The sequence below is a fragment of the Laccaria bicolor genome, genomic scaffold, assembly GCF_000143565.1.
Source record: "Laccaria bicolor S238N-H82 LACBIscaffold_12 genomic scaffold, whole genome shotgun sequence".
NCBI classification, from domain to species: Eukaryota; Fungi; Basidiomycota; class Agaricomycetes; order Agaricales; family Hydnangiaceae; genus Laccaria; species Laccaria bicolor.
Window position 1 is genome coordinate 701,304 of NW_001889883.1, and position 19,904 is coordinate 721,207.

Consider the following 19,904-nt stretch of genomic DNA (forward strand, 5'->3'; position numbering starts at 1 on the left):
ATGGATCGATAGGACCTTTCTACTTGTTTTACACCTTCTGCAATATATGTAGGTCAATGTATCATTATTATTTCAAGTGGGTTAGGTTGTAACCTGTACATAGATATAAATGAATTACGCATCTCATTCTCTCTGTGTCTAGGGGTATATTGGCAAGCAAAGGCTACAAATTGATCATAGAACGTGGAAGAAGAGTACGAAAAGGGACGTCACAAGAACGATCATGTTTTGGGCACCACCCAATGCTACAACGGGGCCAGCCCCGTTAAGCAGTGTCGAGCGATTTGTATAATCGACGACAGGAGAGTTGCTTGTAGCGTTTGCGTCGTATACATATGACGTGAGATTGGGTCCTGTTTGGAGGTTTGCGCACTTGACGTCAACTTCTTTCACAAGGGCGTAGAAATGGCCTAAGTGCGAATAAGACGGAATCAGTAATAATTCGAGGAATCGTGAGAGGGACTGATATACCAGCTGATTTGTAGTCCGGGTCGTCCCAGTTGATCATACCTTGTCAAGAAAGAAAAAAATGATCAGAAGATCAGTTGAGAAGCAAAATGGCCTAGTTACCTCCAGCCCATGTAACGGTGCCTGGGGGGCTGCTAGAGATGCCGGCTGGCCAAAGGCTGTCGGAGGAATTGAGATTTGATCAGGGGAAAGCCAGCCCAGTAGGACGAAAGCACATACGAAAGTTGGACGCGAGCAGGTGTCGTTGGGTACTGAGCGATACCAGTTGTGGCATTGACGGTATCAGACTTCTTGACGGTGCGTACCACGCCGCCATCGATGGAAAATGTCAAAGCATCTGGCTGCCAGTCGATCTTGGGAATGTAAGGATTGAGAAGAACAAAAAGTTATGAGACAGGCTGGTACCGTATAGGAATGATAGTTGGTGAACGTGTCTGTGAGGCCAGTTGAGGTACCACCGTTGTTCTTTCCCGTCGCTACAGTCGATATAATTGAATCATCGGTGGATTATGAACTGAGGACGATAACTCACGGATCACCCCCTGCCAGAAGTAGTTGGTCTGGCCCTCGGTAGTTGCGGCTCCAGGGAACTCCCAGTCAATCTCATCTTTGATGTCGCTCATTGTGATGAATGCTGTGACGACACCAGCCCAACGACCTGTTTTGACTAAACACACAACGTCGTTTCAGCGTTCCTCAGTGATAATAAAAAGCGATTCAAAGCACTTTTGGCAGTGACAGTCCCATAATGCAGATAACGCGTCGATGAGATTCTAGTTCCGCCATTGGCCTGTGTCAGAAGTAAGGCTAGCTCGCCGCCTGAGGAGTTCGTGTTCATGATGTTGCCTTTGTCGACAACCCAATCTGTTCAAATTGGCCGGATCAGTTGGTTGTAGTGTCCAGAGAAAATGTGAGCGTACCGTAGGCAGAAGCATTACCATCGAAAAAGGTCGCATTGGAGAGAATTCGAGAATTATCGGCGAATGTATGCTAAGCGGACATAAAGGCGCATTCCAGCTCAACATGACCAGTACCCACCGTTTTGTCCGTGCAGATAGGGTCCGGTCTGCAGGAATTCACGGCGTTAGAGGCGAAAGGATTACATCCACCAAGGCAAAACTAGATAAGATGGTCAAACACTGTTCGCCAATGATGCGCTGACCATTCGAAACTTACATCATTCGTGCCGCAGAATCCAAATTCACCTTCCCAGTTCCATTAGTGATGTATCGCGTTGAAGAGAGAAACAACCCACTGCAGCAGGGGGCAGAAGCAGGGCAATGCGAAGTAGCGTTGCTGCATAAATGTGAACATCTGAATGCCACCAATCGAGTAACGAAACTGACCAGGAAGTTGCCTCTGTTGAGGCAGCGAAGATAGTGGCGAGAAATGCGGCTACCAGAAACGAATGCATAATTTGAAAGATTGTTGGGAAAAGGAATGGAATTTAGCCTGTCGACACGACCGAAGAAAAAGAGGTTGACTTGAATGGATAACGGTGCAACGGTAGCAATCAGGGTAACTATCTCTTGGCACTCCCGTCATCACAAGATTTGAACGACTCAAAGGCGGCATTTGGGCGGCACGCCGCGCCATATGGACCACTGCGGTACCCACCTTGAACAAAAACACCTGTGATAGTCACTCACTTCGGATCCACTTTCCATGAGAACGCCTCCATGCAACCTCAATTGGCGAAAATTGAAATCGATGATGGGTGCAGGGGGACCACTCTACTCGCCGGAGAAGCTTAAGAGTCCAGAGTCTGCATCCCCAAAATCAAAGCCGCCGCCATGGACGCAAATCTCCTTCCGAACCCGTTCACGCCATTTGCATTTCTAACTGCCGAACATGCAGATCAAATCAGATCCGCGAGTCATATAGCGGCTGGTGTGACGGGAGTAAGTGGCCCTTTCCTATTTTTTCTGAAGCCAGATGTAAATTAAAATGTTATAATGAATTCAGGTTCTGGTGTGGGATGTCGTGTGCCATTTGCATGACGATTATAGGCTTCTCTTCAAACTTAGGACTGGCCTATGTACCCTCGTTTATTTTGTCTCGAGGTAAGGAGAATCCCATCCTTGCTCGGAAATCCGCTCAATCACCAACAACCAGACTTGGAAGCCTCTTGTTTCTCGTCCCAACCATGATCTTATCAGGTATTTTTTTCAGGCATAGCTGCGTTCAACGCTTACTCGGAGCCACAGTTCAACCGACTGGCAACTGCGAAATTTTTCAGAAAATATGCAATTCCTTTTTCCCCATCGCTGTCGCTAGCTCCAATCTTTTATTCTTCTTTCGGCTTCGGGCAGTTTGCATGGAAAATCCGACCATCATCAGAATCGGATTTGCTCTTTGGCTAGTGTCTCTCGCAGGATGTCTAACCGTCCCATTCGCCCTTGACTCAGTACCCGTCGGAAATACCAAATACTGCGTAAACACGGACGCCAGACCTTACGTCGCCCTTTCTGGAATATTCCCCTTCTTTCACGACACATTCGTATTCCTTGCGATAACGTGGAAACTGACGAAGAACACACACAAAGAAATTACTCTCAGAACTGGAGTGCGCGTTGCACTTCTTGGAGATTATCTCCCCGCTTTCTCAAGAGCCCTCCTCGTGGATGGGCAGCGATATTATCTGTATGTACCAAATTCAATTTCTCGTCAGCTGTATGAACTAATCTCTTGATTGAAACAAGTGTCACCATCGTTACCAATTTCATCGCCGTTTTTATGATATTCATGCCGCTCCCGATTGTCTATCGACTGGTTTGGTGTTTTCCAAACGTTGCCCTGATCAACATGATGGCCTGTCTTGTCTACCGGAACACAAAACTCGGTCGCTACAAAGGTTCACCGACAGCGACGTCGGACACCAATTTTAATGGCACGTCGGAACCCCCGCTCGCATTTCGTCACTCCAGAACAATACACGGTAACACTCAAAGTCGTAGCACAATCAATGTCAACGCCATAATCAAGAAGGAGCCTCTTCACGGTGAACTTTCAGTTTAATTGTAAAAGTTTGCCTTCACGACCCAAGTAAAACTCGGCGTTTTATAAATCCGTAGATATAAGTACCATGACCTCCTACCATCAGCTTTCATTGATTACGACTTTCCCGCCCTTTTTGTAAACTTTAGTACGACAACAGTCACAACACGCAGCTGATTCGAGTCACGTGATTGACTCACAAGACGTTAGTTCTTGTGACTGTCACCGTCAGCGCTCAGCAGCAGTTGCCTCACACTGTCATGACCAGAATCATCATAAAAGGAGGTCAGTTTGTCGTTGCTCTCGTATTCTTCTCCAGCTCACCCAGTTGCAGGTGTATGGAAGGTATGTTGTTTCCCTTCTAACGCTTGTTCCTTCCTCAAAGTTCTCAGAACACCGAAGACGAGGTTCTCAAGGCTGCCATCGCTAAGTATGGCAAAAATCAATGGTACCCTCTTATTCCTTTTTTCTACCTTTTCTGATAACACATCATCAATAAGGGCCCGAATTTCGTCTCTTCTTGTCAGAAAGACGCCAAAACAATGCAAAGCTCGTTGGTATGAGTGGCTGGATCCCTCCATCAAGAAGACCGAATGGTCCAAGGTTTGCGTCTACCTATTTTCCATTTCTCTCATTCACCTGACCTCGTTTCAGACGGAAGACGAAAAGCTTTTGCATCTAGCAAAGCTGATGCCAACACAATGGCGTACCATAGCGCCAATCGTTGGCAGAACTGCTACCCAATGCTTGGAACGTTATCAAAAGCTTCTGGATGAGGCCCAAGCCAAGGATGATGAGGCATTGGGCTTGACCGGTCCCTCCGGCGATGCTGGCCCCAGTGCTGACGATATTCGTAGGCTACGGCCAGGTGAAATAGACCCAGATCCAGAAACGAAACCAGCTCGCCCTGATCCCATTGACATGGATGAAGATGGTTTGTCGTATTTCACTTTCTATTTAACAACTCTAATGAGTACGTTCCCAGAGAAGGAGATGTTATCGGAAGCTAGAGCCAGACTCGCAAATACACAGGGAAAGAAGGCAAAACGCAAGGCACGGGAAAGGCAGCTCGAAGAGGCAAGGCGTTTAGCGGTTCTGCAAAAGAAGCGAGAGTTGAAGGCTGCGGGAATCATGTACGCAAGCCATTTCTCTTTCTCATCATCAACACTTTAATGATACTCTCGCCAGAATGCGTCATAAGACGAAGCGAAAAGGAATGGACGTACGTTTCAGTCTGCTTCTCCCGTCGCAATAGCTGACTCATTTTCAATTTCAAGTACAATGCCGACATTCCATTTGAAAAGAAGGCAGCTCCAGGTTTCTACGACACATCGGAAGAGCAGGCTGTTATTTCTGCGGCTCCGGTTGGGCAAACACTGCGTCGATTGGAAAACAAACGCAAGCCAGAGGAAGAGGAAGCAGAAAGAAAGAAACGGCAGCGAAAGAACGATGCTGGGAAGGAAGGAGAAGGTGCCAATCATCCAACCAAGTTCATCGCTGCCCGGGATGCACAAATTCAGAAGCTCAAGGAGGCTGAATCAATTGGAAGACGACGGAAGCTAGTTCTTCCAACGGCGCAAGTAGGAGAAGCAGAGTTGGAGGATATCGTCAAAATTGGCCAGGCTGGGGAGAATGCCAAGGCGCTTGTTGGGGGTGGCAGCGATGCCAGTGGCAGACTACTAAGCGACTACGAGGGCCTCGATGCTGCCAGAATGGCGCGGACACCGAGAACCGCACCTCAGCGTGAGTACCTCTGGAAACAAAATGCATGCTGCGACATTTACTTATTTATTCTCAACAGAGGACAACGTCATGATGGAGGCCAGAAATCTGCGTAATATGACTATCGCTCAAACGCCTTTGCTAGGCGATGAAAATACGCCCATACATGTTGGCCCTGGAGGCGGGACAGGCTTTGAAGGCGCCACACCTCGCCATCAAGTGGCTTTCACGCCTAATCCTCTCGCCACGCCACTACGGGACAACGCTGACTCTTCTGCTTTTACACCTCGCACTGTGAACGGATCAGGGGCATTGTCTACACCTTTGCGCACACCTTTGCGTGATAATCTCTCTATCAACCCAGGAGAATATTCGATATCTGGAGATACACCCCGTGATCAACGTCTTCGAATAACGTCCGCTAAACGTGTTCTCAAGGCTGGCTTTTCAAATCTTCCAAAGCCGGAAAATAATTTCGAGTTGGTTGTTCCTGAGGACGACGAAGTGGATCAGACTGAAATGACCCCGTTGCATGAGGAAGATGCAGCGGAGCTAGATGCGAGAGTGCGACGTGCTCGAGAAGAGGAAGAAAGAAAAGCATTGGCGCGACGGTCACAGGTGGTTCAGCTTAACCTTCCCAGGCCAGCCAACGTCGACGTCGCAACGTTGCTCCAGCGGCTAAATACGGGAGAGGATGACGCCGAATATACTCAAGTACAGCTTCTTATCAATGCTGAACTCGTTCAACTCATGCAGCATGATGCGATAGCGCATCCTATACCCGGGACAACAACACCAGGTGCAGCACGGACTACGTACGAAATGCCTGCCGATGAAGACATTGAAGCAGCAAAAATGGCGATACAGCTGGAACTTGCTTCAGCTGTTGGTTTCCCTAATGCCAACCCTGACCAACTGCGCGAAGGCCTTCTCGCCCTTTCCAAGGCAGAAACGGTTGACGAAGACGCGTCCTGGGCGCACCGTCGCCAACAGCTAGCATATGATGCAGCAAGAAACACATGGACTGATACGACCACCCTGTCACTGGAAGCCCATGTCGAAGGATACTCTTTTCTCCTGAACGAAAGTCGTGATGCTATGACCAAGGCCGCCAGCAAAGCAACTAAGCTGGAGAAAAAGCTTGGGGTGACGTTGGGTGGTTATCAAGCGCGCGCGCATGCGCTTGCTAAACAAATCACAGACGCTTTCGAAAAGCTGCAAAACACACAAGTTGATTTTGAGAGTTTTTCCCGACTACGTATCAATGAATCGGCGATTGGACCTCGGAGGGTGTCTTCCCTCAAGGAAGAAGTTGAACAACTCGAACGTAGGGAGCTACTTTTGCAGGAAAGGTACGCGGAGCTGGAGCGGGAGAGGAAGGAGTCAGAGATGAGAGTCGGTGTCCTGGAGGAAAGGCTGATGGCTGATGCAGAGGCCCTCAACGAAGCTAACCTCGCCGAGATTGATGGAATGGAGGCTTGAACTTTTGACCGCTTTCTCCATGCGCTGAGGGATAATTGTGACGATTGCAGTAATACTTACATAAAAGCTACATATCAGCGACCGCGCGCGGTGACCGCAACGAAGAAGTGCCACGAATTTGGTTGTGGGTAGCAGTGGAAGCATGGTTCGCTGTTCTGCTCGGTGGAGATGTGTACGGCCTGGATCCGCAACTGTATTTATCATTACCTCAGCGGAGCGCATCCTGCGTGGAATGAATTCAATTATACCATTCCCCATGACATGACCGATACAATCATGACTCTTAGACCAGCTCTGATTTCAACGTTGAACCCAAAGAGACGAGTCTGTATCCCAGTACCAGCGCAAAATGTTACTTAGCCGAAGATAGAGATAGTTTATTCATACATTTTGCCGCTAAGCTCCTGTACAAGACAACAAGTTGGGGGCAAGAAAACGAAGCGAAAGCAGATACTTAGCAGGGTATGTATGCACATGACAACGGATATCCAACATAGGTCCAAAGCGCCTCGAGCGAACAATCATAGCAATACAAGATAAGGAGGAAGAACCCAATGACGACACGGAGGTTAAATTTACACCCGAAGAGGAGCTGGACCTGGAAGAGCACAGAACTGGTGAGGAGAGTATTAGCCGTTAGAAAGCTGTAGGTACATATAAAAGCACCTGTGATGGATGATATGGGCGTGACCCTGTCTCAGCATATGAGTTCCGTTCTTCATACTGAATATTGTTTGCATCAAAGCTGGCCACACCAAATGAGGGTGTTGGCAATGCCGAAGGGGAATCGGCCGATGACGAGGAGGAAGGGGAATTAAACGTCACTGGTACGCAGCCACAGAGGTTATTATTGGAGGCGGCTTGAGGATAAGAACACGAACCTGGCCTGCTGAGCCTGACCACTGTTGGTTCCACTGCTTGTAAAGGTATAGGGAGCAAGGATAACGTACTACCACCACTTTGAAGTCCTGCATTTTCTGGATCGCTGTCATTCTCATCTTCGGAGCAAGAATCATTAGGCGACACAGGTTTAAGTGATGCGGCGTTGGTGCAGTGTGCCAGGCTTGGGGGAACCCATCGCAACCTGAAGAATGGCTGAATCGTTTGGTGTTGCGTCCCACTGTTGGGTTGGTGATGTTCCAAGTTTTGGGAGATGGAGACAATAGGCGTGTTGAAGTCCACAATATATGGAGGGATGTCCCCATCCTGTGGTACCGATGGATTGATGCCGTGTGTTCGTAGATGCCGCTTTGCATTGGAGCGCACCCCAAATGTGCGAGTGCAACCTGGATAACTGCAGGCGAAGGCTGGAGGAGCAAATTTATTCTCGACTACGCGCCAACATGGCCGGAAAGAGGATACATACGTTTGGCATTGCTATGGATGTTCATATGTGTTCGTAAACCACTTGGTCTAGGACGAAAAACGAAATGAATTGGCTAAAAAGACAATTTGTCAATGGAACGCACCGTGGAAAATACTTCCCACAGGTCTCGCAGCCATGCATTTTGGATTTCTTCTTCTTCTTCTTTCCTGCTTGTCCTACATGCTCTGCAACAGTTTCAAGATGAAAACAAAAAAGAGTAGGTAGTAAAGGGAGAACCTGAACTAATGCTTGGCACCGAGAGAGCAGAATCTGACTCTGGAATTGAGCTGGCAGATGAATTGCCTATCAGAGAAGCTCCCATAATGGGGTTACAGGGTTGTGCACCGAAGGCATTGCTTGAAGCAAGAGGCTGCGATTGCGACCAGACTGGGCTATTACTCATGGGAATGGAAGACAAGGTGGAGGGGGACAACCCGCAGACATTGTCGATAACTAAATTCTGAGGCCTGGGGTTTGTAGTGGTGATATGGTCACCCGAGTCCATCTGTGATAATTCTGAACCGTGCTGTGATTCTTGATATTGAGCCTCAAATATGGTTAAGTTTGGCAGACCACTAGAGATGCCTGTCGAAACTTTGGAACCAGAAAGAGGTAGTATCGACGGTCCATACGACATGGAGTCCGGTTGATAGGACGAGTGAGTTGGTACATGGCCATGTGGGAGGGCAACTTTACCTACTCGCTCCGCGAGCGAAGGCAGAGCGCTACGCGACGTAGGAGAGGGGGTATTGTCTAGAGTGGGAGGATATAAGTCGGAAGGGTGTCGAGAACCATTTCTATCAGTCAAATGCATGTGGTCTGAGGGACTAGCAATGAGAACCTGCCCATGGACGTCTCCTGCCTCATTGTAGTAGATGCCACCAACGGGCATCGGGTTTCCAGAGCGATCTTCTTGTAAACACGTCCGCTGCGAGGACTCTGGATATCTTCCAGATCGACCAGGATTCTCTATCTCGTTCAAGCCAGGAGCAGGCACGTGTATCATCTCGCCGATTCTACCAAAGCGACCATCCCCAGGACAGCCGCTTTCGAAATAGCCCATTCTCTCATCATAATTCCGGTGTCCGTGCGAGCTAGACATGTTTGGTTGATCACTGGGCGTGTTCGACGAAAGTTGAGTGGCAGAGTCCATGCGATTTAATTCATACGACATGATCGATAACCCGTGCTCGCTTGACGCCATTCTGGGTTCCGTTTAGGTTGAAAAAGATTGTGCCAAAGTGGTAGAGCAACTCGGCTCGGCTTCGTCGGAGTACCTGCTGACCATAGAGTAGAAAACCTGGCTGAAAAAGGCGTATTTTAATACGAAACCAGAGGGAAAAGGGGGGGCGCTGAACCTTGATCAACGCGCTTTAAAGGACGAGCCCGGTTTGCTACAGGCCTCCCCAGTTACAGCACAGAAGTTATGCACCAAACAGCAATACTTATGCGCTTACGATCATGGACCTGCACTGCAAACCTCCCACGCAACAACGTTGATCAATGACAACTCTTCAGGCGATAAAAGCTCAAAAGAAGGCTCTCCGTAAAGCCATTTCCACAACCCTCAGTCTTTTGCCTCAATCCGAAATTGATGAGCAATGTTTGTCTTCCTTCACCTTCTGCAACAACTTCACAATAATCGATCCTTGCAGCGCGTTCAATTACGGCCAGAGTCCTGTCATTGCCAGCCTTTTTGCAATGCAAAACGATCAGTTGCTATCTAAGCATGCCATCAGGAGAGGTCGCGACACCACACCTCGTTTCAGAGATCATTAGCCAAGATAGTAATGTTACATCCTTTCATCGCCAAGAAGTACCCACCTCCATCCTGTTGATCAGAAACGTTTTTTGCTCCAAAAATCCATTCAAAAGATGGATATATGGATTTTTTTGAGATATTTGGCGCGGACGATCTTGCATCTTTACCCAGTGGTACCTGGGGGATCAAGGAGCCAGGTTTATTATGGGAAGGGAAGCCCAGAATAAACGGTTAGTCCACGTTAAAGACGTCGACGTCGGATTAACGTCTTCCTTTCTATCTGACAAATTAAGCTTTGAACTCGGACTCTGAGCTACTTGATGTCATATTGCTTCCAGGTTAACCTTACCCTGCTCGCCTGATCCTGGATTCACCTTTCTGGTGTTAGGCGTTGCGTTTGATCGTTCCCTTTCACGCCTTGGGCACGGAAAGGGCTATTATGACAGATTCATAACGTCGTACACGTCCAATGGACGCCGCCGACCGCTGCTTAGTCGGTGTCCTTACATTCTATTCCTCTTTTCGTTATGCTGACAAGGGTATCAAGTTGGTCTCGCCCTTCGGGAACAAGTTTTAAACAGCGGCGAGATACCAATGGCGGAACATGATTGGAGATTGGATATGGTGATAGCACCGGACGAAATATTGACGAACAGGGAGGTATAACTTTACAAGAAGTTTTGCGCGAAGGCGATTGTCGTGCTTCAGGTGCCTTCCGTGACAAGCTACATGGCGGAAGATGATTGGAAATTGGATGTTGATAGCACCGGACGAAATATTGACGAACAGGGAGTATAAATTTATAATAAGTTTGCAAAGGCAATACCTTTCTAAAATCTTTGTGTCGTGCTTGAGGTGCCTCCCATGACAAGCGACCGTCCCCTCCAAGTCCCTTCGAGTGATTTATTGATCACCTGCGTCGACCCTTTTTCGTCTCAATCTTCTTGGCCTGTGCAAGTCTCGAAGTGTGAGGAATATTCGGTGGCGCAAGGGTCAAGACATTGTCCTGGCTGACACACGATACCCGCGTAATATTTGAAGCGCATTGATTTAGGCCGTTTCTGAGCATAGAGCATATGGTTCAAGTTCGCTGGACCCCGAACTTGGTAAAAGCTTGAAGAAACTACCAATCAAAATGAGAGACAGCGACAAATGCTAACAGAACTTCAACTCGCCCAGACAGTGGTCCATCAGGAGAGATGATAACTTGATGGGCCCTTCCCGTAGGTAGATAGTTTGACCCTTACGAAGCAGAAATGAGTCAACCAAAGGAGAATCATCAAGGACAAGCTTTTACCAAGTTGCGGAAGCAAAATTCCCCTTGTTCCAGTATCGAATGTGCCTGCTGAGCCGTCCGCCTTCAGCAGCTTTGTCGAAAGCTGCGACGTTGACACAATCTATGACGTGTAAGAAGGTGGTTTCTCTGAGGTTACAAACTAAACCGTGCACCGCTAAATTTTTGAATGCTAAAACCTTTGAGAGGACTCGCTTGAGTTTATCCAGGAGCTCATTCTTGTGGGATATGCTCAAATTGGGGAATTGAAATGGAAAGGATATTGAGTTCAAAACAAGGAGGGTGACCTGATTCGAAAGTGATGGGTTGTGCACTGTATGAAGAAGCGCCTGACCTTTGGGTATGAATCAAGCATCCGGAGCAGTCGATGAGCAAAAAGCATCAACCCAGGCAGGGTGTGCACGCTCGTGTGATACACGAGTTGGGCGGCATTTGGACAATCTTTCGCAAGACCTGGACATTGATTAGGTCAAGATCGAAAAGAGAGGTACACCACAAACGTTCAACGACTCCGCGCAAATGACCTGGGTTTGCCATGTTTTGACAATCTGTGCGTAGATGGCATTGATGACGAATTGTTTGAGAGGAAGGAGGACCACGCACCAACAAAAAGGACTTCCTCTCGAGCGTTGACAAATGAGGATACAATCTTCATCGCGACAAGCTCCTTTGGACTTCCAGGTGGTCCGGATATTTCGAGAATGTGACCCCGAGATACCCCACCTTGAAGGATTTTGTCAAGAGCTGCGATACCAGTTGGAACTTTTTGAGTTTGCTGGGCCATCACTGAGGCTGATTGAGTCACCGGAAGCGCGGCAGTTGGTGATAAAGGCTTTTGTGAAAGGGCGTAAATTTCGTTGGCAACATCCAAGGAGATATTGAGGTCTGCATAAACCCAACCCGTTAATTGGCGTGCTTTTCGAGTCTAGCAACACACGCCTCGAGCGAGCCCATCTGGAGTCGATGTGGAGATATCTTGTACAGTTTCGTATCCTGATCGAGTCAAGGCCGATAAAATGGTTCGAGAATATCCCAGAGATAATAGAGATCGACGGGAAGACATACTGTGGTCACTCACGTGATCTCGACGCGCTCTTGAAATAAAAGTTGGAAGTTATGTCGGATATTGCCGACGGTGCTCTTTGCTTTCTACTTCTCACATCTCGTTCCCTTTCTTGCTTCACACATTAGAATACACTATTTCTTGCTTTGCCCATCAGCGATCCCTCGTAACACGCCGCGTCATGCAAAAACCGAGAATGCCGACTCTTCTGGGTCTAACGTCGCCCACTCCCTCCGACAGATATTTTGATTTCAGTCGACCCACGAATTCGGTCAGGGTTAATAAGATACCCCCTCAAGGTATTTAAAGTCTTCGCATAAAGCTGGCGAGTCAAACAATGGACACGACCCCATCCATAGTTCATAATCGCGAAGTTGCAGCCCTCTTTAGCACGCTTGCTGGTAAGGGATTCTTCTTTCGGAGTCGACTGCTTCTCCAATTAATCTTAACCATAGGCGAAATTTGTAGTTATCACGATATTGGTGATTCTGGGACTCTGGAAATCACTTTCTGCAATCGCGATGCAGCAACGTGTGTCCTCTTTGTTGTTGCCCTAGACTCTATAACTGACGAGTCTTTTTTTAGGAAGGCGTTGTGTATGAACGGGTACACCGTTGCTGGTGCCGCACTGTGAGCGTTTCTTCAATTGCGCATATATGCGCTTCACTTTTTCTTTGTCACTCGATCCATTCACTCTCATACATTTCACTTTTTATTTAGCTCTGTAACGCCGGTCAATGCAGCCTCTTTAGCCGATACAAAACAAAACTCAGACGACCGCAGAAACCTCTATGTGCTTGGTCTTCCGTTCGCCTTGACAAAGTGGGATCAAAAGTGTTCTCTGGTTGCTTTCCCTGACTATGCCATTTGAAAGGAACGAATTGGCCTCGCTCTTTTCTCGATTTGGCACCGTTTCACATTGCGTGATCCTAGCGACGGTCGATAACTCGTCGAGACGCCGGGGCTTCGTCGTGATGTCGACTCATGCTGAAGCAAAGCAAGCTTTAATTGCCCTGACCCGCACGCAGCTCAAGTAAGACCCAAATATTTCATCTGTTCGTTCAAGAGTGAAAGATTGAGTTACAGAGGTCACACTATTGACGTATCGTGGGCGGTTGTTCAGCGTTCTCAAGGTTATCTCCAACCGCATAAGTCCACTTTGAAACTAACTATCTACGGCACAGGCTTTCTCGATGGTGGAGATCGCGCGATGTTACTAGATGCTCGGTCTCATGTCCATCCTTCAGGTGCCAGTCATCATGACAGGCGAAGCTTTCCCTCGTCCGACTACTCTGACTCGTCGAGTGGCTCCAACGAACCGGATCCTGCAACATTGAAGACTACTTCTATGCCGACGTCTTCTCTGCTGGTTATCAACCTGCCGACCTTGCTCTTCTCCCAAATTCAAGACCTTCATCCGCTCTTTTACCCCTTCGGTCCTATTGAGAAGCTTGAAATCGTCCATATTCTGCCCTCAGGAACGATGTCTGTGATTGTCCGATATACAACGTCTACGATTGCCCAGGAAGCGAAAGAGGCCCTCCACGGACAACGTTACGGTATCAATCAACTTGAAGTCCGTTTCGTTCAGACTTCCGCGACGGTCGTAAACTGCGATCCGTCTTGTGATTTCATTCCAAGTGCAAAGGATCCAGCTGCTTACTTGCATTCCAATCCCCGGACTCACGCTCATTTCTTGCTGGGACCCACTGCTTCTTCGTTTCAACATGACAATCAGAAAACCTGTGGCTTCTCACGCTTTGGGCTCATGCACGAATCTCTTTTCTCTTCACCCGCGTCACCCCCGTCCTTCTCTGTGCTTCGCGATCACAATAGCTCTCGGCCATGCTTGACTAACTCCAGGAAAGTCGCAATCTGTGGTTGTAAAGTGTGGTCAGGCTCACCTTGTTCGTTTCGCAGGTGGAGCGCAGATTCCCTTCAGCGAAACCAAGGTTTTGCGGTAGGTCGTTATCCGGCTTTTGCAGAGGAGGCGTTCTTTACAGGCTATAGCGATGAAAACTTTCCTGCTTGACTGATTATATTTGTGCTGTGGCCTAGAACATGATTCTTTGATACACCTTTCGTAGACATTTGTCACTCCCTGAGATACCCAATTCATACCAGATACCCAGAAGTTCAGTTTACAATGTGAATTTCCGGTAAAGTGGCAGGTTGTCGCAGAGCAAACTCCGAACAAATTCTTCAACAACACTCATGGACGAAAAGACATCTTCGCCGTCTGAACGCAGTCGTGCTTCAGAATTCTACGGCTTTGTCGCATGGACTTCTACTTACTTGCTTTTCGTCATTTACGTTTTATGGGCTTTGTTGCCAGACGAGTATATTACATTCCTGGGTGTCTATTGGTACCCAAGTCGGTGAGTCGTATGCTGCGCTATCGACCCCCAAGTCTGACCAGAATCATAGAGAATGGGCACTCCTAGTCCCTTCATGGTCAATAGTCATTGTCGTTCTCACATACGTCATATATTCCTCGATGGCTATTGCTTCGCAACCATCTTTCGACGACATGAGCGCCATTGCAGGTGCGTCGTCGAGCTTTTTGTAGGGTGAAACTGAGTCGACTCGTTACAGACACACGCGCTAGCCTCCCGACGCGTCCCGGTCACAACCCGTACTTGGGTTCAGCGTCTGAGTTGTACGATATTCCAATTGCGATGGTGAATCGCGTTCTTTATAGCGAAAAGCGCAAGGGATAGATAGGCTCCACTATGAACTCACGCCTTTCTCTCAGCGCCTCTCTGGTTCATCTTCTTTCAAGAGTCCCCTTTTCCGCCCTCTCTCAGAACCCCAATCATCCCCTTTTGAAACCCAACGTGTACGACATATCTTCCCCATCTGCCCGATAATTATCTTCCTACCACCAAAATTTGCGTCAAGGGACTGCCTCGAACAAAGTCTACTGCGTACTTCGACACCGTCTTTCAGTGTTTTCACCGCAAATACCTCTCCATATCCCCCATATACAACTGACCAAGATATTACTACGAGGCGGGCTTGAGCAAATACGGCTTTCAAGACGCTTTTCACTCGCTTTCTTGGTAGATGCGTTCATCCTCTCCAACTATCTCGGGAAAGTACGCCCTCAGAGTCCACTGCCCCTTACTCGGAGTGAGCCTGGAAGCCCCAACGATTCTTAAACTCCATTCTTCTCTGGTGCATTGGCCTTGCGCCATCAAGAACGGTTGTCCTTCGACACATCTATGGGTTTGACCTCGTCTTGTGAATTTCACTGGCGTCACTCGCTCGGGCACAATCGACAATATACCAACAAGGCAGGAAAGATTACTTATGACCTGTGGCTACAAATGTTAGAGTTGTCCATGGTTCGCTTAAATTCTCTGATTTTCGTTCGTGCCTTTACTGATAAGAATTGAGACAGAAGACATCTCAACCACAATACGGGAGAACATATGGAGATGGGTGGTTGGTGAACGGATCGGATGCTCAGGCTATCCTGCTTTGGACGACAGCAGGAATAATGAGCAAGATTTTTTCAAGCTGAGCTCATACGCCTTTTAATCTCGATCCTGAGGGCAAGGCAGAGAAGTCTGTAGGAGTTAAGAGTCGGCTCGAGCGATTCATGGTGTTATTGCCAATTAACTATGTTACAACAGCCTGGTGGTGAAACTTTGAGACAACATGTCATGTAGGTACTGCCTCTGCCTAATGGCCTGGGGCGTTCACCACCTCCGCAACCCTAGCTGCCTCTGCGACTACAGCAGCATATTCTTCCGTTGCAACCTTTCTCTTTCCCTTGGTATCCTCCGCGTAATTCTCATAAAAGTTATTCGCGTCCTTAACACCACCCCCCACATCCCCTTCATCGGCCACGCCATCTCTACTTCGTCCTGGGCCATCCCAGAAATGGAAGGCATGGGAGTGTACGCCATAAGAAGCCGGGACAACCTCAAGCAGGTCTCCACGCGCAATTTCGATGGCGGGAATTTCGGAGGCGGGGAGGCCGATGAGGTAGGCGAGCAGGCAGCGGATGACGGAGGCGTGTCCAATGATGAGGAGATCCTCTTGCTCGCGCTCCAGTTCAATCAGAATTGGTTCAAGACGGACTGGAATAAGGGCGGATATCAGGGCTTAAGAAACATGAGATGTGTTGATGGAGAGTACTTACCACTTAGATCATGATAGCTCTCGGCTCTTGGAGCTCGGAAGGAGTATGGATCCTTCGAAAATCGATCCCAGTCCTCTGGGTAATACTTCTTCGCCTGGTCTGGGTTCAGTCCGTCCCAAATCCCGGGGTTGATCTCCAGCATCTGCGGTTTTTCGACGACTTTGATTTTGGAAGGTAGGGGTGGAGGCCCCTTTGATCCCTTCGACGATCTCGCCGACTTGTTACTGGATGTCGACTTGATGCTGGAAGATGAAGGAGAGAGGGGAAGGGAAGTACTAGGCCATGGCGGGGATTTTGAGGGGACAGCATAGGAGGAAGGAGAATTGGAATTAGCCGTAATTTCAGCTTCGGGTTGTCGTGGGATCTGTGCGGCGGAGACGAAGAATGGCCAAGCAGTGTGATGGGCGCGACGGCGGGTCGATGTCCAAATCTAATAATATAATAATGTAACCATTTGGAAAGATATGGTAAGGGAGCTCATACCACCAGCTTCCTTTCTTTGGGGTCGATGCCCTTTTGCTCCAGGCTCTTCGCTCGGCGCTCAAGAACATACTCTTTCAGCTTCTCTGCGTATTCCCAACCGGCGGGAGAGAGATCAGAGTCAGCCTTGTAGGAATGCTCGATGAGGGATTGTCCAGACTATAGAAGTTCGGTTAAATTGAGACTCCAGAGTATATTGCGGTCGTCTAAGACAACTTACCCGAGCAAAATATATTGTGCGGAATTTATTGTGAATATTCATCAAGAAGAAGACAATTCGCGACTGATTCAACGTTAGACTGGGGTGATATAGATGATTTAATGTTTACTTGAAGATAGCCTTGGATGTTCTAAGAGTGTCGTCAGAGCGATCGATTTGAAGAGGAACAGGATTGAGCTGACATTTAAAATAATCTTCTCTCCGACCTATAAAAATTATAGAGGTTATCATCAAGATGTCCAGAGAAAGAAATGCCAACGTTAATGATACGGATGAACGGCCATGTTGTTTCTTCCAAGGTTTCGTAATAATTTTCGTGATCGCGAATTCTGTGGTAGTAATCTTCGACAGCCTTGTCTGGATCCCATCCACGGTACTTGATAAAAAGGGGAGATGATTAGACCTCTATTTGTTAAGATCAAGTGGGTCACAGACATCTGGCGAGGAGATCTTGACGCCACGGATGTTAGCCTCGATAATTTCTTTGTTATCGCATAACGACTCTATCGGAATATGAGTGCCATTCTCTGAGCAAGACGGGAAGCCACTAAACCTAGCATCACTACATGAATGCCACTTTTGTCAAACTTCTCAGCCAATGCCTGCCGCGCAGCCTTGGTCCCGTTGTTTGCATCGTAGATAACAACCTGGCCTCCAGCCTCAAAATAATCCCAGATCAGCTTCTCACACCCATCCGAGATCTTCTTGCGCAAAGCCATCGTTTCTGGACTCTTCTCGCCTACTCGCGCCCAGCCGAAGATCAGTGATTGATTTACCACGGGTAGTGGTATTGGTTCGCACCCAGAGTAAAATAGTCAGGGGGCAACTTCTGTGCGCCTCCCAATGTCTTGCGTCTGTAGTCTCCCAGAGATATGACTTGCGTCTTGACACCCATCCATCGCAGGTATCGTTCTAAAGCACGAGAGATATGGGTCTTTCCTCGAGCTGGAAGGCCGATTGTGACGACTAGGATCTTTCCAGCATGGAAGAGGAGCCCTGAGGCGGTTGTATATAGCGGCGCAACCATGTATCAAGAGGCTCTAAAGAGGGACTTGATAAAGTTGACAGGCTATTAAGGACGGGGTAGCACCGCAAAGTGCCGAGATAAGATAAGAGCTTGTCACTTGTCAGCGCCACTCGGATTTCTCTCAATCGGAGGCCAATCCTTTCCATCTCTTTATCCACCATCATCACAGTAATTATGGGTGTTCTCGATGTCGTTCCTGTGAGTTACCGTCCTCTAGACCTCCTAAAGCCAGCCCAACTCAAAATCAATCCCCGAATCTAGACTGGCGTTCTGACTGGCGACAATGTTCGTAAATTATTCGATTATGCTAAGGAACACCAGGTAAGGTCTTCCTGACTGCTCCCGAAGAAAGAAAATTCACTATTCGTACTCTAGTTCGCAATTCCTGTAAGTGTTTCATTGAAGGAAACTGCCCACTGTTCATCGAACAACCATAATCAATGTTGGCCAGGCAATCGTGAGTGTATAACCCTCCTCCTCCTCTTCGAGAGTGTGTTTAATCGCGTATAGAACGTAACTTCGTCTTCAGTAGCGAACGCTGTACTCGAGGCCGCAAGGTTCTGTCTTTCAACCTGAGTCCGGTCCCCGTCTTGGTCTGATGTAGTCTTCAGAGACATCAAGTCCCCTATCATCATTCAAGTCTCCCAAGGCGGGGCAGCCTATTTTGCAGGCAAGGGACTCCCGAACGATAAACAACAGGCATCCATCATTGGCGCCGTCAGTGCCGCACACCATGTCAGGCTCATGTCCAAAATCTATGGCGTGTGCGCACCAATTGCTGTTCACAACTTGATAAAATTTCACGTTTTTCTAGGCCCGTCATTATGCACAGCGACCACTGTGCCGAAAAACTCCTTCCTTGGTTTGATGGCATGCTCGAGGCGGACGAAGCCTACTTCAAGCAACACAACGAGCCTCTTTTCTCTTCGCACATGCTTGACCTCTCCGAGGATCCCAAAGAAAAGAACATTGAGATCTGTGCAAAGTATTACAAGCGCATGGCACCTATCGGTCTCTGGCTCGAGATGGAGATCGGAATTACGGGTGGGGAAGAGGACGGCGTCGACAACACTGGAGCGGACAACGCGAGCTTGTATACCCAGCCTGAAGATGTGTACGACGTATATACGACCTTGAGCAAGATTGGACCCAATTTCAGCATCGCGGCGGCGTTTGGAAATGTACACGGCGTCTACAAGCCCGGGAACGTTAAACTCCTGCCAGACCTCCTAGGCAAACATCAGGAGTATGTGGCGGGGAAAGTTCCAGGATCCAAGAAACCTCTGTTTGTTTTTTGTTTTTGTTTTGGTAGTGGCGAGGCTGATTTTCTGTGCTCCAGCTACCTTGTGTTCCACGGTGGATCCGGATCTTCGAAAGAGGAAATTGCGACTGCCGTATCTAATGGTGTTGTGAAAATGAATGTCGATACCGATACTCAGTTCGCGTACCTCGTCGGCATCCGGGTTCGTTTCGTTTTCCTTATCACTCGAGGTTTCACTAAGGTGTTCGGTTTCCCCAGGACTTCGTGCTCAAGAAGCAGGCCTATCTCCAGACTCAGGTTGGTAATCCCGAAGGAGACGATAAACCTAACAAAAAGGTATTGCCAGTTCTGTTTACCGTCAAATCACCGAGAATGATTCATGTTTCAGTTCTACGACCCTCGAGTCTGGGTTCGTGAGGGCGAGAAGACCCTCGCAGAACGGGTCAAGGTGGCATGCCAGGATCTTGGAAATGTTGATCGTCTGTAGGGAAAGCAAAGGAGTTCAGAAACGAAACTCAAGTTCGATAATTAGATTTTGTGATTTGTGGAATGCCAGTGAAAGCAGATTTGAAGCTCATGAGCCACTTGCATAACATTGAGAAGCATGACGAG

The 19,904-nt window shown here is 48.2% G+C and overlaps 10 protein-coding genes across 10 annotated transcripts; 6 read left to right on the forward strand and 4 right to left on the reverse strand.

Annotated features, from left to right (window-relative positions):
* Nucleotides 1–48: 48 nt before the first annotated feature.
* Nucleotides 49–1,920, reverse strand: LACBIDRAFT_294393 (glycoside hydrolase family 16 protein). Its single transcript, XM_001881294.1, has 12 exons — nucleotides 1,815–1,920; nucleotides 1,724–1,764; nucleotides 1,645–1,673; nucleotides 1,507–1,587; nucleotides 1,389–1,458; nucleotides 1,195–1,332; nucleotides 1,001–1,135; nucleotides 874–944; nucleotides 688–821; nucleotides 571–626; nucleotides 472–510; nucleotides 49–410 (listed from the first exon to the last, which is right to left on the reverse strand). The coding sequence occupies exons 1-12, from the start codon at nucleotides 1,880–1,882 to the stop codon at nucleotides 175–177; spliced, it is 1,098 nt and encodes a 365-aa protein (XP_001881329.1). The 5' UTR covers nucleotides 1,883–1,920; the 3' UTR covers nucleotides 49–174.
* A 341-nt stretch (nucleotides 1,921–2,261) lies between these two features.
* Nucleotides 2,262–3,486, forward strand: LACBIDRAFT_294394 (uncharacterized protein; the record flags this gene model as incomplete). The annotated part of the gene is made up of 4 exons (XM_001881106.1): nucleotides 2,262–2,369; nucleotides 2,434–2,531; nucleotides 2,641–3,111; nucleotides 3,171–3,486. The coding sequence occupies 4 exons, from the start codon at nucleotides 2,262–2,264 to the stop codon at nucleotides 3,484–3,486; spliced, it is 993 nt and encodes a 330-aa protein (XP_001881141.1).
* Nucleotides 3,487–3,725: 239 nt separating this feature from the next.
* Nucleotides 3,726–6,925, forward strand: LACBIDRAFT_179365 (uncharacterized protein; the record flags this gene model as incomplete). Its single annotated transcript, XM_001881107.1, has 9 exons — nucleotides 3,726–3,750; nucleotides 3,800–3,810; nucleotides 3,858–3,913; nucleotides 3,966–4,068; nucleotides 4,120–4,399; nucleotides 4,451–4,598; nucleotides 4,654–4,687; nucleotides 4,743–5,208; nucleotides 5,267–6,925. 9 exons carry the CDS (start codon nucleotides 3,726–3,728, stop codon nucleotides 6,667–6,669), a joined length of 2,526 nt encoding a protein of 841 aa, XP_001881142.1. The 3' UTR covers nucleotides 6,670–6,925.
* Nucleotides 6,926–7,298: 373 nt separating this feature from the next.
* On the reverse strand, nucleotides 7,299–9,239 carry LACBIDRAFT_327335 (uncharacterized protein; the record flags this gene model as incomplete). Its single annotated transcript, XM_001881295.1, has 6 exons — nucleotides 7,299–7,313; nucleotides 7,551–7,564; nucleotides 7,620–7,955; nucleotides 8,036–8,108; nucleotides 8,139–8,211; nucleotides 8,311–9,239. 6 exons carry the CDS (start codon nucleotides 9,237–9,239, stop codon nucleotides 7,299–7,301), a joined length of 1,440 nt encoding a protein of 479 aa, XP_001881330.1.
* A 299-nt stretch (nucleotides 9,240–9,538) lies between these two features.
* LACBIDRAFT_250233 (uncharacterized protein) lies at nucleotides 9,539–10,463 on the forward strand (the record flags this gene model as incomplete). Its single annotated transcript, XM_001881108.1, has 6 exons — nucleotides 9,539–9,638; nucleotides 9,691–9,822; nucleotides 9,878–9,994; nucleotides 10,091–10,135; nucleotides 10,186–10,296; nucleotides 10,336–10,463. 6 exons carry the CDS (start codon nucleotides 9,539–9,541, stop codon nucleotides 10,461–10,463), a joined length of 633 nt encoding a protein of 210 aa, XP_001881143.1.
* A 75-nt stretch (nucleotides 10,464–10,538) lies between these two features.
* LACBIDRAFT_294395 (uncharacterized protein) lies at nucleotides 10,539–11,875 on the reverse strand (the record flags this gene model as incomplete). The annotated part of the gene is made up of 4 exons (XM_001881296.1): nucleotides 10,539–10,920; nucleotides 11,095–11,194; nucleotides 11,426–11,544; nucleotides 11,695–11,875. 4 exons carry the CDS (start codon nucleotides 11,873–11,875, stop codon nucleotides 10,733–10,735), a joined length of 588 nt encoding a protein of 195 aa, XP_001881331.1. The 3' UTR covers nucleotides 10,539–10,732.
* Nucleotides 11,876–12,491: 616 nt separating this feature from the next.
* On the forward strand, nucleotides 12,492–14,186 carry LACBIDRAFT_297745 (uncharacterized protein; the record flags this gene model as incomplete). The annotated part of the gene is made up of 7 exons (XM_001881109.1): nucleotides 12,492–12,555; nucleotides 12,610–12,685; nucleotides 12,740–12,784; nucleotides 12,875–12,976; nucleotides 13,029–13,187; nucleotides 13,241–13,287; nucleotides 13,339–14,186. The coding sequence occupies 7 exons, from the start codon at nucleotides 12,492–12,494 to the stop codon at nucleotides 14,184–14,186; spliced, it is 1,341 nt and encodes a 446-aa protein (XP_001881144.1).
* Nucleotides 14,187–14,368: 182 nt separating this feature from the next.
* LACBIDRAFT_297746 (uncharacterized protein) lies at nucleotides 14,369–14,874 on the forward strand (the record flags this gene model as incomplete). Its single annotated transcript, XM_001881110.1, has 3 exons — nucleotides 14,369–14,532; nucleotides 14,582–14,700; nucleotides 14,750–14,874. 3 exons carry the CDS (start codon nucleotides 14,369–14,371, stop codon nucleotides 14,872–14,874), a joined length of 408 nt encoding a protein of 135 aa, XP_001881145.1.
* A 967-nt stretch (nucleotides 14,875–15,841) lies between these two features.
* On the reverse strand, nucleotides 15,842–18,031 carry LACBIDRAFT_235554 (uncharacterized protein; the record flags this gene model as incomplete). The annotated part of the gene is made up of 11 exons (XM_001881297.1): nucleotides 15,842–16,242; nucleotides 16,305–16,494; nucleotides 16,684–16,734; nucleotides 16,788–16,943; nucleotides 17,005–17,067; nucleotides 17,114–17,134; nucleotides 17,187–17,210; nucleotides 17,264–17,380; nucleotides 17,440–17,507; nucleotides 17,558–17,746; nucleotides 17,806–18,031. The coding sequence occupies 11 exons, from the start codon at nucleotides 18,029–18,031 to the stop codon at nucleotides 15,842–15,844; spliced, it is 1,506 nt and encodes a 501-aa protein (XP_001881332.1).
* A 174-nt stretch (nucleotides 18,032–18,205) lies between these two features.
* Nucleotides 18,206–19,779, forward strand: LACBIDRAFT_291195 (eu2.Lbscf0012g03030; the record flags this gene model as incomplete). Its single annotated transcript, XM_001881111.1, has 8 exons — nucleotides 18,206–18,229; nucleotides 18,293–18,352; nucleotides 18,542–18,588; nucleotides 18,643–18,795; nucleotides 18,846–19,316; nucleotides 19,371–19,494; nucleotides 19,551–19,628; nucleotides 19,681–19,779. 8 exons carry the CDS (start codon nucleotides 18,206–18,208, stop codon nucleotides 19,777–19,779), a joined length of 1,056 nt encoding a protein of 351 aa, XP_001881146.1.
* Between the last annotated feature and the right edge of the window lie 125 nt (nucleotides 19,780–19,904).